At 43.0% G+C, this 17484-nt stretch overlaps 1 protein-coding gene across 1 annotated transcript in view; it reads right to left on the bottom strand.

Annotated features, from left to right (window-relative positions):
* DAZAP1 (DAZ associated protein 1) overlaps positions 1 to 14228 on the bottom strand; it is a 58185-nt gene extending 43957 nt beyond the window's left edge. Inside the window, 7 exon segments of the mRNA XM_085896235.1 lie at positions 4322 to 4435; positions 4804 to 4851; positions 4977 to 5030; positions 5288 to 5454; positions 7239 to 7279; positions 13442 to 13462; positions 14107 to 14228. Of these exon segments, the coding sequence (XP_085752361.1) occupies positions 4322 to 4435; positions 4804 to 4851; positions 4977 to 5030; positions 5288 to 5454; positions 7239 to 7279; positions 13442 to 13462; positions 14107 to 14135 (474 nt within the window). The 5' untranslated portion in view covers positions 14136 to 14228.
* Between the last annotated feature and the right edge of the window lie 3256 nt (positions 14229 to 17484).

Raw genomic sequence — 17484 nt, forward strand, 5'->3', positions numbered from 1 at the left:
CATGGAAAACAAGCAACCATCGATTTCATTTAATATATCAAATATTATTCACAATGGAGCCGGTCACTCAGCCCGTCAAATTTTGGTAAACACCATGCACCACATTGAAACATTCTATCCTTAAAAAAGTTATTCTGACTCCACATGTCACGAATTTGGGTCTGCCATTCTTTTTTTTTTTTTTTTTTTTTTTTTTTTTTTTTTTTTTTTACATTGGCCAACCAATCTTCCATTTACTGATGACAACGAACAGGTGAGTTGAGGTCGAGATATCAAACCACGCTCTGGCACAATACAGACAAGAGTGATGATGCACACATGAGGTCAGGTATGGGAGCCTGCACCAGAGCAGCGCGTCGCTGCGTCCACTTTGCACCGATACTCCAGGGGCCTCCATCTGGCCATACGCCAAGCAGATGCCTGGCTCATCCCCATCTCCTTGAGATGCCTATCAATCTGCTGCAACCACGAGGAACGTGGTCGGCCCATTGGCCTCCTCCACTCACGAGACTCCCTCGCTGAGAAAATCTGATGAGCAGGATCAGCATCAGGGACATGAATATCACTGCCAAGGGAAGTGAATCTCTCCACGACCTCAACATCCTCATCACAAACAGGCATAGACAGGAGAGCAGCATCCAAGATGTCATTGAAAGCCTGGATTTTAGTTTTGACCCAAGAAACGCATAATCCCAGCAGCTCTGACTCCTCCTTCAGCACCTCGAGAACCCCTAAAAGGATATCCAACGTCTCCGCAAAGATAACTGCATCATCTGCGAAATCAAGTTCAGAGATCTTGACATTCCCAAATGATGCACCGCAGCTTGATCTCTCCGACATCCTCCCGAGAATAGTCCATACAAGTGTTGAAAAGTGTGGGGGCCAGTACACACCCTTGGCGAACTCGAGTAACAACTGGGAAAAAAAAAAGTCAGAAATGGTACCACCACATCTCACAGTATTCTCAGCACCAGAGTATAGTTGAAACATCAGATCAATCAGTTTTGGTGGCACCCCAGGTAGACCAAGAATCCTCCAGAGGGCATCCTGATTCACTGAATCGAGCGCTTTACAGAGATCAACAGAAGCTGCAAGCAGCCCCTGCCGAAACTCTCGTCTGCATACGGTGAGGACCCGAAGAGCAAGGATACGGTCAATCGTTGACCTCTTTGGTGTAAAGTCTGACTGCTCTCGATGCCGGTGCTCAAGCAGATAGTGTCGAACCCTATCAAAAATTATCCGAGCAAAGACCTTGCCCGGTACTGAGAGCAGCGTCACCCCTCGGTAGTTGTTGCAGTCTTGGCGACCACCCTTCCCTTTCCAGAGAGGAACAACAAGGCCCCTCTTCCAGTCAGTTGGGATGATGCCTGTGTTCTAGGCAGAGCATAGAACTGCTTGCAACGACACGAGTGCAACATTTCCACCAGCCTTGAGTTCAGCATGGATGCCACAGATCCCTGGAGCTTCAACCCATTTCAACCGGTTCACCGCAGCCCGTTTCCACAAACAAAGGTGGACCACAGTTGATTGGAGCATCAGCAACAGTGATTGCAACACCCCTGACGTCCAACTCGACAGCTGGTGGATCAGCCTGGTACAATCGCTCAAAGTAACCAGCTCAGCGGGCCTTCCCTTCAGACTCCTCTGTCAAGAGCCTACCACCCTCTGCTCCAACTGCAGTACACCGAGGGATGAGCTTGGATGAACGCAATGCGCGAATTCCCCTGTAAGCAGGACAAGAATCACTTGAACACAGGTGATGCTCTTCCCCGCACAGATTTCTCATAAATCGGCCTCCTTGTCCACCCTTAGCACACATAGTTTGATGCCTCAGCTCTCTGAACAGCTCAGCTCTGCCATTCAGCCTGGCCCTGTGACTCTGGTCAGTGGTATCCAGCGTCCCCGAGAGAAAATTCTTCTTCGCCCTATGGTGCGTTCCAAGACATCCACTGGCAACATCAAGGATGGTGGTCTTGAAGGCACTCCACAACTCTTCAGGACCCAGACCACCCAAATCTCCACTCAGCTTGTTCACAAACTCCTCAGCTGCCCTCTCATCCTTGAGCTGGCCAACATCCAGCCAAGGCTGGGATGGTACCATTCTCCTGGATTTAAAGTGCAACTTAAGAGTTGCTTCAACAGGCCGGTGGTCAGTATTGAGGAACTGAGCACTCCGATAGACGGCAGTTCTGGATCATCCTCCAGCGACCATCAACGAGCACATGGTCAATCTCCTTTGCCACACCGCCAGTGTTGGAATACCAAGCTCATCGCTCATCCAGCGATGAGCTTGTGGGTGCTGAAACCATGAACCGGCCACCCTAAGTCCATGACTTCTTGCAAAGTCAAGGAAATTAGTGCTATTCAGGTTCACAGTTCCAGACCCATGGGGACCAACACACGTCTCATAACCATCACTATCAGTTCCAATCGATGCATTGAAATCCCCCAAGCCTAGAAGAAGTGCATCTCGCCTGAGGTACTGATCAACCAGACTTGAGCGTGGCATAGAATGCATCCTTCACGGTGAGATCACTCGCCTCAGTCGGAGCATAAACAGAGACCAGGGAAATGACACTCAAGGAGAGACCAACACATTAGAGGTTAGGCCTTAGTTATTTTATAACTTGGTTTACGGATCCGCCAATGGTATATTTGCGAAATGAAATATAAATATAAAACACATTTTAGCCTTTTATATTTATACATTTTCCGCCGAAGGTGCAAAAGTTTCAAAACCCGAAATGTAAACGTCGGCATTTATTTTCAAAATACAATTTCGTGCGCGCGCACGCCAAAATGCCGAGTCACCTTGAACCAAACTGCGCAGTCGAGCTGCGCAGTACTCTTCGGTCATGGCATCTGAGCAGTGGCCAGCGTGGTTCAGATAGACTGTGGTTTCTGGGGCGAAAGTGATTGTTAAGAAGTATGTCAGCGGTATAAATGCGAGTGACTGTATTGGTGATTTAATCACACAACATCTTGACGACGAATATTCTGGCCAAACTATTGCATCAATTCAGTGCAGCAGCAGGGATGATTCGCAGGCTACTCTCGATCGTACAGATTTTGTTTCCATCGAAAGTTGTACACCGCTGTTCGTATTGAAAGATTTTGGTGCCAAGTACGTCAAAGTTTCCCTGTGAGATGCTGATATTCAGCCTTCAACGAACAGAAATCAGCCTTCGATGTGCTCATGGGGATTGGGAGACGGTACCATCAGATGCCCACTGAAAAGTAAGAGCTAGTTAAGGCTCTGATTGACCGTTTTGAGCGTGTTGACTCCTAGTAGACACCTTTTTAAAATCATATCCAGCACTATGCACTGGTGTGCACGCACACATCTACGACTTGGACAGTTATCTTCTCAGCATCGTTTTCATTTGTTTGATGATCCAACAGGTTCTATAAGAAAAACATGCCAGACTATATAGTGAAAAACAAGTTTTAATCCTTCTTTATTGTTTTTCACATCAGATGATACAGTGAACATGGGCATCCTGCATTTGAATGGTCTTCCATCTTCAATGTTTTCTTAGATCCTCCTGGTCTGGGATTTATATTTATTTCCCACCCCTCCCCCCTACGCTTGTCTTTTCCATGGAGCATCTGAAAAAAAATCATTAAAATATATAATTTCTAAAAATTGAAATTATATTTATATTTCGACCTACCGACCCTACATTTCAGCTAAAGAATTGCATAAACCAAGTTATAAAATAACTAAGGCCTTATGATAATTAACTTTGTCTTGTTTTTTCATTACAGAGATAAATCCAAAAAAGTTTGGGCAAATTTATTAAATTTGATGGTGCTAAATTTCTCAGTGCAGCTTCAAAGATTCAAGGACAAGAGAATTTAAAGGCCATAAGTATCCCCACATTGTTGGCCGGGGGTTGGCTTCGCTCAATTTCTCACGAACAGGCTGGCCAGGCATGACGTTCAACTCAGGTTAGGGCAGGAATTTGTAATTTGTTCAAGGTACTGGTGATGGCTCGCCTATTCTTCGCGGGAAAAAAAATAATCACCATAGGATATTTAATGTGCATCGACTAATTCTGGCAGACAGGACATCCGGTTTAAACATGCATCCGAGGGACGGCATACACACTGAAGAATCACCCTGCCTGTGAAACAACAGGATGACAGTTGATGTAGTTGGGTTGAGATTCAAACCCAGACTAGACAACTTAGAAGCAAGTACGAGTCAAAGGATAACATTGTTGCAAAGCAAACACCTTGTTAAGTATTTTAAAAAATTTACGCACAGTATTAAATACAATTGATTTGAAGACATTTTGCGAGAAAGCGAATCACATACCACACCAAAGCGTCTGAAATAGTCCCTGAGCTCAGGCTCGCCGCAGTTGTGTGGAATACCTCCAACAAATATTTTCTTGGACTTGCCCCCAGAAGTCGGAGAGGAACCCTGTCTCTGCAAAAACATGGAGGGGGTTTTGTTGCAACTAACACGAATATATATAAAAAAAAATTGATCTGTACTACTTATCAATCCAACCAAGGAATCAAATGTCTCTCAAATAAAGGCAAAAAGAACAACTTGAACATATAGTGTGTGGCTGGGGAAAGCAGGTGTGGAGTCAAGACATAATGAATATAGTGGTCATTGTTGTTATTAAGCAAAAAAACAATGTTGTTATTAAGCTGCAGAGGCTGCCAGAACTACTGAAAACTTCACAACCAAATCTGATACAAACTCGTGTTGAAATATAATGAAGCAAAGTTTTCGCCAAAAACAAAATTCATTTATTTATTTCTGAAGGCATCAGATGCAAGACTCACTGGCTGGTAAGGCATTCCTCCTCCCTGTGGCTTTTCCCACGTCTGTCCCTGTGGAAGAATTAACATCCAAGATGAACACAACTACTGAATGCAAACAAGCCCAAGACAATCACTATACCCAACAGAACACCACAAGAACGTTTTGAACACAGGAATGCACTTCCATAGCTTACCCCCTGTGCCGATTTTGACTGCATCGACCGAGGTGTGCACGGTTTTGGATCAATCTGAAAAAAGAAAAAAGAAAAATGCACATAATTTATTATAAGCGACTTATCCAAGGGCATTTCACCTCTCTTGTGACAAGGTACAAAAGTAACAACAGCATAAATGTGTTTATGATCAGTAGAATACATAATAGAATTTTCCAAAGTTTGAAAAGAGGAAGAAGATGTAGTAGAGGAAGATACAAGCAAGTAGAGTCGTTGAAAAATAAAAATAAAAGGGAGGTTTTTAAGGGGCATCATGAGAGACTCATTCTCACCGTCCGTCCGTCCAGGGTATGAGGCCGGTTGCTCAGCACAGTGCCGATGCAGTTTGGATCATTGAACTTAACAAAGCCAAAACCACGGGACTGGTTTGTGACCTTGTCCTTCATAATCACACAGTCGATCACCTCGCCATACTGTGTAAAGTAGTTCTTCAGACCCTCTGCAATCAGGAAAAACAAGCAGAAAACATTCGAAAACAGGATCAAAAGAGCACAAGCTGATGAAATCAAGAGAATAGAGGCTCCAGACTTAAGTTGTACTGTTATTGCAAAATATTTGCTGTGATAGCTGAGGGTGATACAAAGGTAATGGCAACTTAAATGTCACAGCAGCACACATTAACACTTATGATTGAGCCAGCAATCTGGACCTGCACGGATTGATGAAGCACTTGGCCATTAATGGTTGAATTGAGTGCCATAAAGGACTTGACAAGAGCTGCGGAGATCGTTAGATGCTTTGCAGCGTTAAAAGGTAACAGCAACACAGCACACACTGACGAGACAGGCCATGCTCATTGTATTCAAGAAGAAAGATAAACTGATTGTCATTGGATTCGTACATCTTACCATTTGTGAAAAGTCCAGGTATTCCATAGTGTAATTGCAACAACCCAGCCGGTTGCACAGCAATGTGAGGTACGTGAACACCCTTTATATTTGCCCAATATGAAACTGATGCGATCGAGGCCCATTTACAAAGTTGAGAAATCCAAAGAACAATGCGATTTGAGGGGAGTGGGGAAGAGGACTGTGTGTGACACATTATTACACAATCAAAAGTCAATTTTGCTGGCTGATCATTCTTACTCGAGCAAATTTTGGTACACTAAAGGATAGATGTACTTTGGAAGGAAACATTTTACATCAGGTTGCACATTTACAGAATTTATTGGTTAATTTTTTGATACCATGTCAATCACAAAAATTTATGCTATTATTGGATAGGACTACAAGTACAAAATAAAGCACAACAGATGGCTCAGGAAAAGAAAGGAAGAAAAGGCAACAAACAACCCAGTTTGAAAACCATGCTGGCCCAAACTTCATTTAAATATACAGTAAGTTCACCAACAACATTGTTCACTACATCGCTAACCAATCGCAGAACACTTAAACCTCACGACGTTTCCATACAATGTTGACGGTTCCCGTTGGTGCGCGTTTATTTTTAAGTGAATTTCCAATAAACTGTCTTTATTCACCATCTATCACATGAACCGAGACTCGTTTTTAAAAGTGAAGTGAATTTCCATGAAGCATCAGGAGGTAGAGGAATTGGGGAGATGGATTCTGCCAGATGATCATCCTCCTTGCATGTTTTTTTTTTAATTCTGAGGTGTTTTTAGTGCCAATTATTTTTTTAGATTCGGATGCATTAAATGCTCTTTACATTAATTCAAATGGAAAACTACTGCCAACGTCACTTTTTAGGGACACTGAGGACATCGGCGAAGAAATTGCTGCACTTCAATCATCTGTTTGGAACGTCAGAGCGATCAAATGTCATATTCAATCCTTGGGGTTAACATTGCTTTGTCGAGTTTTGTTTGCTCCTCAAGAAATATCTGCGAGCAAGTGTAAAGTAATTAATCGTGTCACGAGATATCCTTCACTAATGTAATGGATAGACTTGCACGATCAGGAAGAGCTTGCACCCACGTACATGAAATGAACTATAAGGATGGAACCCAGTTGGATCAGAAAAGTTACAAGCCCAAATAGTCCTTAGTTATGAAAGTTCATTGTGCCTGGTTCCATCTCAGGAATACATGGTCGGACTCGAATCAGGATTTAGCTTTTAAAACCGAATAGGAAGACATTTCTGTGGTTACCGGATGGTAAAAGCTTTTGTGGAGCATCTCTGTCCAATTGCATTGTTGGATCATGAAGCTCCTCGTTCGTGTCATTAATAGTAAGAGCAAATAATTAAACAGCACAATACCTTGGGTTGTACTCCAATCCAATCCACCAACGAAAAGTTTGCTGCAGATAAAGAAGAAAAAGAAACACCCATGATCAGCATTCTGTTTTTGGATGTTACAAAAGCACAAGTCAAGCAAAATCTGCACTTTCAATGAGATCGACTTGACTTCAAAACGGATACAAAGTTGAACATATATATATATATATATATATATATATATATATATATATATATATATATATATATATATATATATATATATATATATATATATATATATATAAAAAATATGCCACAGATCCAGGATATGATGACAACAAGCAGGAACTTTTCTGAATATAAATAGTTATGGGCAATAATTACTTTTTCCTCTCCTGAAATGCTCACGTAAAATACACAATTCTCGAAATCGATGTTACTTGGGATATCTGATGAAAGAATCAAACCCATCCCAATACATGATAAATATGCAATGGATGTCATTTTCAAGTTATAACTTATAAGCAATGTTCAATTGTAAAATAGGATGTTTCTATGAACCCAGGTTCATTTTGTTTATCTTTTAATGTGGAACACACGTCTTGCTGCAAAATAATCCTTCATTATTATATTAATACGCTAAGCCATATTTTGTGGACGTATCTCCTCCGAAACTGCTGGAGAGATTGTCACCAGACGGACAGGTTTGGGAATTTTTGGCGATTTTCTAATTTTTACATTCGTTTGCATGGTGACATGCGACGTCACCGCCAAGAGGCGTAATGTAATCGGACATTCGCTGATGTCATTACGTCTGTGGTGGACAGACCGTCACCACTGAGAGGCGTAATGCCACTCCTAGAAAACAGCATCTGCAATGTAAAACCCTCTTTTTGCACATGGTGACTACCTCAGAAGGTGTATTTGACAAAAAAAAAAGTAACAAGAAACATTGTATATAAAGAAATTCGATAAATCACATTGTGAACACTGGATATATTGACGGCCTAACGAACCCTCACTTTAGAAACTTCGCGAGGAGCACGGGTTTGGCTTGTAGTATTTGAATCAGAAATGGCGTATATAAATGACAGTCTAAAGCACAAAGCGTTCATAAACCACATCCACATGCACTCTTCTCCAAGTCGGCTAATCAGGCGTCTGTGTTTTGTTTGTATTAACCCAGCTGCAAACCATCATCCTGGTGTTTGCAGTGTGAAGAATCAATGTGCACGACTGTCCATTGAAATGACACAAGGTTAGAGGAACAGCACACAAATTGATGGGACAACGTTAAACAAGCAGATATTTTTGACAAAGTTAACTGTGGTCACATTGCTCGGCGATGCCATTTTGTCTGAATCTTGCTGTCACTCCACTAACAGAACGCACGGAAAATACAATTGGTCGAAAAGGTGTAAAATTCCGCCCGAGTACAGTAAAGGCCCTGTTATCAGTCACCCACGGGACTTTGCTCCTGCTTGTTAACCAAATATGCAAACAGAAAAAAAAAAAAAGTCAGTTTTTTTGTCCACCCTCCCCCATTTCTCTATATCTCCCAATTTCTCCAACTTTCTATTTCTTCGTCATTCATCTCCCTGACAATTATCTAGCACCTGCTTCATAACAGCACACAAAGCACGCACAGATATTGCCTCAATAGCTCCAACCGCACTGGAGTTGATGTTCATTCTAAAGTGTCAACTTCCACTTTCTCATGTTTATTGGGTTCATCTTATTCAACTCGAGAGTTTTTTTTAACCATTTCTTTATGGTGGACTTGCTGTATTGTTTTTAGCCTCTTCCTCATGAAATGTTATTGTACAAGGTTCAGCTGCATCACTTCCTAGGTGCTGTAAGCTTAATGCCCATCAGAAACTTTCACAAGCATGTCAAGATATTCTTCTCCCCCCCCCCCCCCAAGTTTTCACTTAAATGTTCTCCCCAAGATTTGGGATCATGTGATTGGCCGTTAGGCAGAGAAGGCCAGGTGCGTCATGGCAACGATTTGTTCCTGGATTTCATTTTTGGTACGTTGAACGTCGACTCAGGAAATGTCACATAAGAGTTTTCAAGAGCAAGGAAGTGAATGTCTGACGTTTTGAGAAGCAGAGATTTCCGTGGCACCTTGGATGGTTGTGGATTTACGACGGATGGCTGCCGCTCTTCAACCATGAGGCTGCGGCAGAGAGTTGAGAAAAGGCTCGTTTTCACAGCTGAGGCCGGGTCGTTTTTTTTTTCGTTTGTTCTTTCCCCCTTGTTCTGATGGTGTAATAGTTGGTGAGTCAGCTGTGCGGTCATGTGTAAACAACTTGAGATCCCTCCAATGTGCCGGATAACACAAGTTTTACTGTAATACTCAAATGAAGGTTTTTTGGAAGTGCCAAGGAGGAGGCGATTTGTGTTCCAGTGTTCAAATATCTAATTCAATAAAAAAAAAAAAGATTTTAAAGGTTTGAGAAAAACCATTGAATGGCAAGTTTATCGCCAATGATGCAGCATCTTTCACACTGCCTTGTTTAACATGTTACACGAGTTATTTGTGCCCGTTTGTCCTTTACAATGTCCTCAAAAAGGGTAAGTTTCCTGTTTGGAATGATTTTCAATTTTGTTTCACTGCCAGACAAACAATTGTTTTACCGTGAGCACGCATGTTCACTCAGGCCAAGATTCCTACAATTTGCCAAATTCAAGAGCCAAATAATGTACTGCTAAACTACAGGTTCGTGTTCAGATTCATGTCCTACAATGCTCAAAATATAAAATTCAGTTGAAATAGAGTATTTCCTCAATCATTGGCAGATGCCTGTTAGACAAACGATTGCTTAACCCCACTGTGTGCTGTCCACGTTAGGGTAGTTACAAGTTTCTGCCCCGACTGAATTGCGAAGGCAATGGCAAACCACACCTCGTAAATATTGCCAAGGAAGAGACAGACTACTTTGCTTAAAAAACCGAGCGGTCGCATACAAACAAACGTACGAGCAGAGCTTGAGCATAAAAGACGACCTCCTCGATTTTCTTCACAAATTGCTATTTCAAACATGGTTGCATTTCTGAATGATCAGTATAAGCACAAAGCATCAAAAAGCTTTGATTCAACGTCAAATTTACAAAGTTCAGGTAAAACGGTGAGGGAATAGTCCATCTGATTTCCGGTTATACATGCCTGTACGTGATATAGATATCAAGTGTCTTGTGTGTTTGGTTTCGAAATGTGCATTCCAAAACCATTGGATGGAACGAGGTTATAACTGGTGGTTGTACTCCGAGTGTGCAGAGGTGGATTTTAGAGTGTTAAAAAAAAAACCAAAAAAAAACCCATCATACACGCAGACAGCAAATAGGTAAGGTTTTAATATTGATACAATAGAACAAAGCAGAGATGATGAGCCTGAGAAATAGTGAAGATACTTTCCAAAAACACTCATACTCCCGGAAATGGAGCTGTAAATCATTAGCTCATCGGATCGAGCAATGTGAGAGCGAGTGAGTGACAGTAAACACTTCAGCCACTAGCAGTTGAACCAAACACACAATTTCAATGAAACTTGACGAGCTTCTTATCATTTGCATAGCAGGTCTCTCAATTCATGGAACAACTAATTTTGACATCAACATCGGCCAATAGACCAATTTGAGCCATATGTTCTAAAATGTTCAATTTTCATCCAATTAACTTGAAATTTGAAAAGGATTTACATATCAGGTCACTGAATTCACCCACCTATTATTTTTGAGGTCAACATCGTACCAAAAGGTCAACACAGGCCAAATGCCTAAAATCCTCAATTTTCATTCAAATCGACTTGAAATTTGAAGAGCATTTGCATATCAGGTCGCTGAATTAAACCACCTATTAATTTTGAGGTGAACATAGGCCAAAGGGTCAAAATATAGTTTCGGATCCAGCCCATCAGTGGGATACAAAAGCATGAACTGCTCCACCTGGCATAGGTTTTCGCTCCACTGAGTGCAGTTCTACTTTGCGTTGTTTTGCCAAGTGTCGCTCTACGAGTGATTTTTCATTTGTTTGTTTGTGTGCAGGATATCTCAAAAAGTTGTGGATGGTCAGGATGAAATTTTGTGGACAGGTTGGGGTGTGTGGCAAGAATGAATCGATTCGATTTTGGTGAAGATACGAATCCGGATATGAGAATTATTTAATTTTTTTAAAAGTGATTCTTCACCATTGAGAGATCGGGCCAAAACCGATACAGCGTACTGTTTCGCATGATATTTCAAAAATGTATTGGGCCCCGATATGTTCTCGTGGATCAGGTACGACATGGTGGAGGTATGCAATCTACCGAGTGCCCTTCTAGTTTACAATGAAAAATGCGCTTTTGAGACACAAAGATTCATTTTGGAAGGAACAGAAAACAAAAACAAGAGTGAAAGCCGCACACGAGCGAGAAATCTCCAGAATACAATGCAATGGAAATGTTCCATTTAAAGCAAGTATCACGTCTTGTCGGGAGGCTTCTACGGCATGACCTTGAAATTAATGTCACGTGCCTTACTAAATAAAGAGAGGAAGTTCCAAGGTCATTCCCCAAGGTGTGAACATATTTGTGCAGTTCCAAATGTATTTTATTAAAGCTTCAGGTAACCTTCCTTTCCTGATAAATATTAAACTGTACATCAGTGTTGAACGATTGCCATTTTCGAATTTTGATGACGTCACACTCAATGCATGAAGACTGTTCTGACATCTTGTCGCCCTCTAGAGGATTCCACCCACCCCACTTCAACTCGAGTGACCAAGTGGGCAGACGAAACGACCGAGAGCCATCCCACACGTCCTGAGACTTAATGTGGGGCAAAGCAAGCAATTATTTTCTTAAATACAACAAACACCATGTGGCATTCGGGTTTAACTCGACAGAGTTTCCAGTTGTAATCTCATCACCACAGGTTGAAGTCACAACCACGTTTCAGGATTGTAAACTCAAGTGCGACCAAGTCATTGTGAGAAAACCCACACATAATAAAGCGTGCCTTCAAAATTGGTTCACGAGTGCCAGCCAGAGCGACCACTATATTCATTATGTCTGTGTGTCTGTCTGTCCAGAGCACAACTCCGTGGACTTTGATCCGGTGTTGATGAAACTTCGTTATGCGTTCGATATCAGTCTGGTTGCGTTTTCCTGGATGAGTGCGTGGCTCCGCCCACAATGGGCGGAGCCACACCCAAAAATAATAGCCATTTTATGGGGTAGTCGGATTAAAAATCTATCTTCTCCTAGGGAATTAACTGAATGGAATGGGTTCTTCGGTATTTGAATAGCAAAATGAATTATCTAAAACTTGTTGTTGGTCCGATTTTTCATTTTCCTCCCAAGGTCAAAAACTTAGAAAATTGCGAATTTTGACATAAAAATCATACGACCGCCCAAACTTTGAGAGCAAGGATGACAATATTTTTTATGCATAATCTTGAGGTCATTCCCCACCTAAAGTCTTCAAACCATTTTGCTCCATCTCGAACACCTTGCCCGTGGCGCCCCCTTCAAGGTTGTTTTTACCCAGATTTCATCAAAGTATGGATAATCCGAGGAGTGTGAAATGCCATATAGCCCATACGACGTTATATTGTTCCTGGAATGTTCCAGAGGAAGTTTTGCACCAAAGGTCATAATCCTTGACCTTTGACCCTTAAAGGCCACAAAGGTCAAATTTTCAAAGTTGTGGGTTTCTAACCGGGTTTTCGACCTTCTTCGACGAACTAACTCCAATAAGCTATAGCACGTATCCTGTTTCGTTATTTTAATGTCCACAACATCGTTTTGTGACCTTTAAAGGTTATGCAAAGGTCAAATTTTGAAAGTTGTTGAACGAAACCAGGTTTTTGACATTTTGCAGCGAATAACCTGTTACTCGTACCACATCATGTTGATCATTTTTATAACTTGGTCAAAAATTATCACATTATCTCATCCTTGACTTCTGAAACAATCTACATCATTAAATACCGCTCGTGAACCATCGTCGTGTTCAGAGTTGTTATTTACTTATTTTTTTTTGGGGGGGGGCGTGTGAAAAAAAAAATCAACCACATGGCAAATCTCTTGCATCTTAAACACTAAAAGCAACAAAATCAAGACAAACTTAACTCGAGGTTTTTGTCTTTCTGGACTTTTGACATTCAGCGATTACTCTAAGCTTGTCCATCCGAAAGTAGTACACCGAAATGCAGGAAAATTTGTAAAATTAATCTTTACACGTCGCCAATCACTTACTAATTTTGAAGGGGAGTCGCGCTTTTTCATGGAAGGCCACAGTTGCCGAACACGTGGCGACGATCAGCCCCCAAGGAAAAAAAAATGGCGGTAAAACAAGGGGCCTTCATGATATCAGCATTTTCAACGTAAAATATGGTTTTAAAAAAAAAAAAGGAGAAATAACCTCAAGGAAATCGGGAAAGAAAGCTTTCTTTTTTTTTATTAAAAAAAAATATATATATTAAAAAAATAAAAAATAACGTCACTTGCACTTTCGATCCTCTGCGTAGGAGGGAAAAGGCGACACGTGACGCGAGGCACGAGCTCCACAGATAAAGCCGTGACGCGACATTTTATATTCGCGGTTTTTTAAAATAAAACTCTCACGATCTTGTCGGACAATGTCAAATTGCGATAAAATAATAATAAAAATATAAATCGTTATATATATATATAAAAAAGATATATTTTTTAAATCCTAAAGCAAGTTTTGGGCCTAGTGATGACGGTTGGAAAACGCCTTCGAGTTAGGACGAAGGCCTCATCGCTCACACATCGACATTTTTAGATTTTAACCTCTAGCGGACTTTTGGTAAAAATCGCAAACTCTGTAAACCAATTACGATTCTACTAATAAATAAGCTTGACGTGTTATTCTATCCTTACTTGTGCCGTATACTTACCCAATTTCATCTCCAGCCTGGTTCGCCATGTCGTCCGTACTGCAGCAAGAAAGAAAGAAAGGGGAGAGAGAAAGACTAAACGGGGTTTCCTTGCAGGGGCGTTGGCGGGACGGGGGAAGTGGGCGGAGCTACGTGTTCTGTGGAAACGCACAAATCCGTTCACGATTCCTTTTTATCGTTTCACATCACGCCTTGAAAATGCGATAATACGTGAAAGGAAAAAATAACATCGGCGTTCAGGGACGGAGCGAGTATTAAAAAAATAATAATAAAAAATTTTTTAAGCGGGGTCGTCCATTTTGTGTCGTGTTGAGGTAACGAGGTGGGGAACAAACAAAAGATTATTCCAAGATGGAGAGAAAAGAATCACCGGGAACGAAACGATTTATTTAAGGAAATTATTTTATTACTACATGGCATTGAGCTGTTAGACGTCGGGAGGGTCATTCGCTCCTCCCACCCAATGCCCGGTGAAAGGCAAACTTCATCTTGGGTTAATACACCGCTTATAAAATAAAGGAGCGGAACCTGCGGAACATTCGCGAAATGTTAAATGCGAGTTCAAGTCCTCAACTCACCACCAACCCTTCAAACCATCCATCAGGACCATAGTCTGTACAGAGCGTTGGTGCCTATTGGGCACAATCCTGGACGGGTCACCACTCCGAGACAGGAGTCTTCCTGTACCAGCAAGTTGGGATTCATTTTCCCGACCTCGGAAGGATGACAGGCAGAGTCAACCCCTCCTGGTATTAATTAAACAGCCGAGTGGGATTTTAACTCAGGATCCTTGGATCCCTCAAACCCCAAGTCATCGATCCCTCTCCCAACCCGGTGGCTTCAATCCCCCCCCCCCCCACTCCAAGCCTTCAAACCTCCACCCCACTCCTCACCGTCTCCCACAACACCTCAACCTCCCACATCCACCACAACACCTCAACCTCCCACATCCACCACAACACCTCAACCTCCCACATCCACCACAACACCTCAACCTCCGCCCCCTGCAACACCTCAACCTCCCACATCCACCACAACACCTCAACCTACCCCCCCACACAACACCTCAACCTCCCCCTCCCCACAACATATCAACCTCCCCCTCCCCACCTCAACCTCCCCTACCCCTCCCCACAACACTTCAACCTCCCCCCCAACCGCAACGCATTAACCTACCCCCCACCCCTAACCGCAACACTTCAACCTCCCCCCCCCCCAATTGCAACGCTTCAACTTCCTCCCTCCTCCAACCACAACACCTCAACCTCCTCCTCCCCACAACATATCAATCTCCCCCTCCCCACCTCAACCTCCCCTGCCCCTCCCCACAACACTTCAACCCCCACCCCCAACCGCAACACTTCAACCTCCCCCCCCCCCCAACCGCAACGCTTCAACTTCCTCCCTCCTCCAACCACAACACCTCAATATCCCCCTCCTACCACAACACCTCAACCTTCCCCCTACAATCACAACACCACAATATCCTCCTCCCACCACAACATCTCTACCTCCCCCTCTCAACCCCACCACTTCAACCTCTTCCCTCCCCACCACAACACCTCAACATACCTCTTCCCACAACACCTCAACCCCCCTCCCAACCACAACACCTCAATACCCTCCCTCACCACCAAAAGTCCTCAACCACTCTCCCTCCCAACTCTGTTCTATCTTTTCTCTCTCCCCCTCCCCTGCCAAACTCCAACTTGAAGTAATTGCCAACCCAACTCAACCCAACGATGCCAATCAATATAATCAAAAGTAATTAAACAAAACAACGAGATTAAAATGAGCACAGAAAGGTGGTGGTGTGGGTCCATCTCAGGCTGTTCCCCACAACACAACACAGGCTGTCAAGGTGTTGCCAATCAGGCTCGTGGGGCCGAAAAGAGCGTGAAGGTAACGTCTGCATATCAAATATGGCTTGTTGTTTGAACGGGTTCCTTCTTGTTCAGTCTATCCAAAACATGTGGAACGTTCAGGTTTGGTTTTAGTTGAATAGCCGAGCAACCGAGCTCGATTAGAGCAAATACTTACAAACAATCCTTTCTCGGTCCAGAGATGCATGAGCTTGGAGGGAGGGAGATACACATGTACATATGAAATACAGTCATACAGATGTATCTCCATGGAAACAAGTGATCATCCTCTATGCACCCCGAAGAACATCCACATGACACATGCGAACTACCTGCTCAATCCGTTTGTCGGGCACAAGTTGCTGCCCAGACACCAACTCAGATGTGACCCAGTGTCAAAGTACTGCTTCTTGCTGGTCTTCTCTCAACCATACCCAGCATGGTTGACTCCACAGCACCTGAGAGTGATCCATGTGGGAATAGTTTCTCTCATGCACCACTTCGTTTATCCCATCCTGTTTGCAGTTTTCCCATCCATCCTCGAGAGTCGAGACTCTAGACCGTGGTGCGTTGAATCCCATGGTGAGTGGTTGCGGTCAAGCAACTGGCTTTCTCAACATGGAAGGCTAACCTTACTGAAGGTAACTAGTTCCTTCGTTCCATAATGCTCGAAACAAGTGTGTCCACCCTGAAGAAAACGAGGAAACATAATCTTACAAATCTCAAGGTCGAACTCTCTCTTGTTCTGTCTCTGTCTCTGTCTCTGTCTCTGTCTCTGTCTCTGTCTCTGTCTCTGTCTCTGTCTCTGTCTCTGTCTCTGTCTCTGTCTCTGTCTGTCTCTCTCTCTCTGTCTCTCTCTCTCTCTCTCTCTCTCTCTGTCTCTCTCTCTGTCTCTCTCTCTCTCCAAGCTTCCTCCAACTCACCGTGGCTCCTTGTCTCGTCTGTCTCTGGTGTATTCCCCTTTAATCCCCATCCCACCGAGATGTCATGCCCACCGACGACTGGACGCCGTGTCCTTCTCACCCAAGGAGGTAGAGAAATTTGTCTGGTCTCGACCCTGCTTCGGTAACAGGCTCAGATGGCATCATGCTCTCCTGGATTCTATTCAGCTGTTCTTGCTTCACCTCTATCTGCCCAATTCAGTCTCTCCTTCTCCTTTGGTCAGCGTTACCTCTGTCTGGAAGTCAGCAAACATCACTCCCCTCCACAAGAAAAGTGCAAAAAAAAAAACAGACCCCACCAACTACAGACCAGTTCGTTTGCTTCCAATTACAATCAAATGCTCATGGAATCCATAATTGCTCGAGATGTCAAATCATTCCTAGTTTGAAGTAGCCTGATCTCTGACTATCAGTTTGGATTCCGTCCCGGTCACCCAACTCTGGCCAAGCTGCGGTTCCTTTCTCAGTAATGGTTGGATGCCCTCAATGTCAAACAAGGGGTTATAGGACTGTCTCCCTGGACGTATCTTAGGCATTCGACACCGTCTGGCATACTTCAGGCATCCGCCTTCATT

The sequence above is a fragment of the Eptatretus burgeri genome, chromosome 9 (genome assembly GCF_056783735.1).
Source record: "Eptatretus burgeri isolate ZD-2024b chromosome 9, Ebu_testis_v1, whole genome shotgun sequence".
Classification (NCBI taxonomy): domain Eukaryota; kingdom Metazoa; phylum Chordata; class Myxini; order Myxiniformes; family Myxinidae; genus Eptatretus; species Eptatretus burgeri.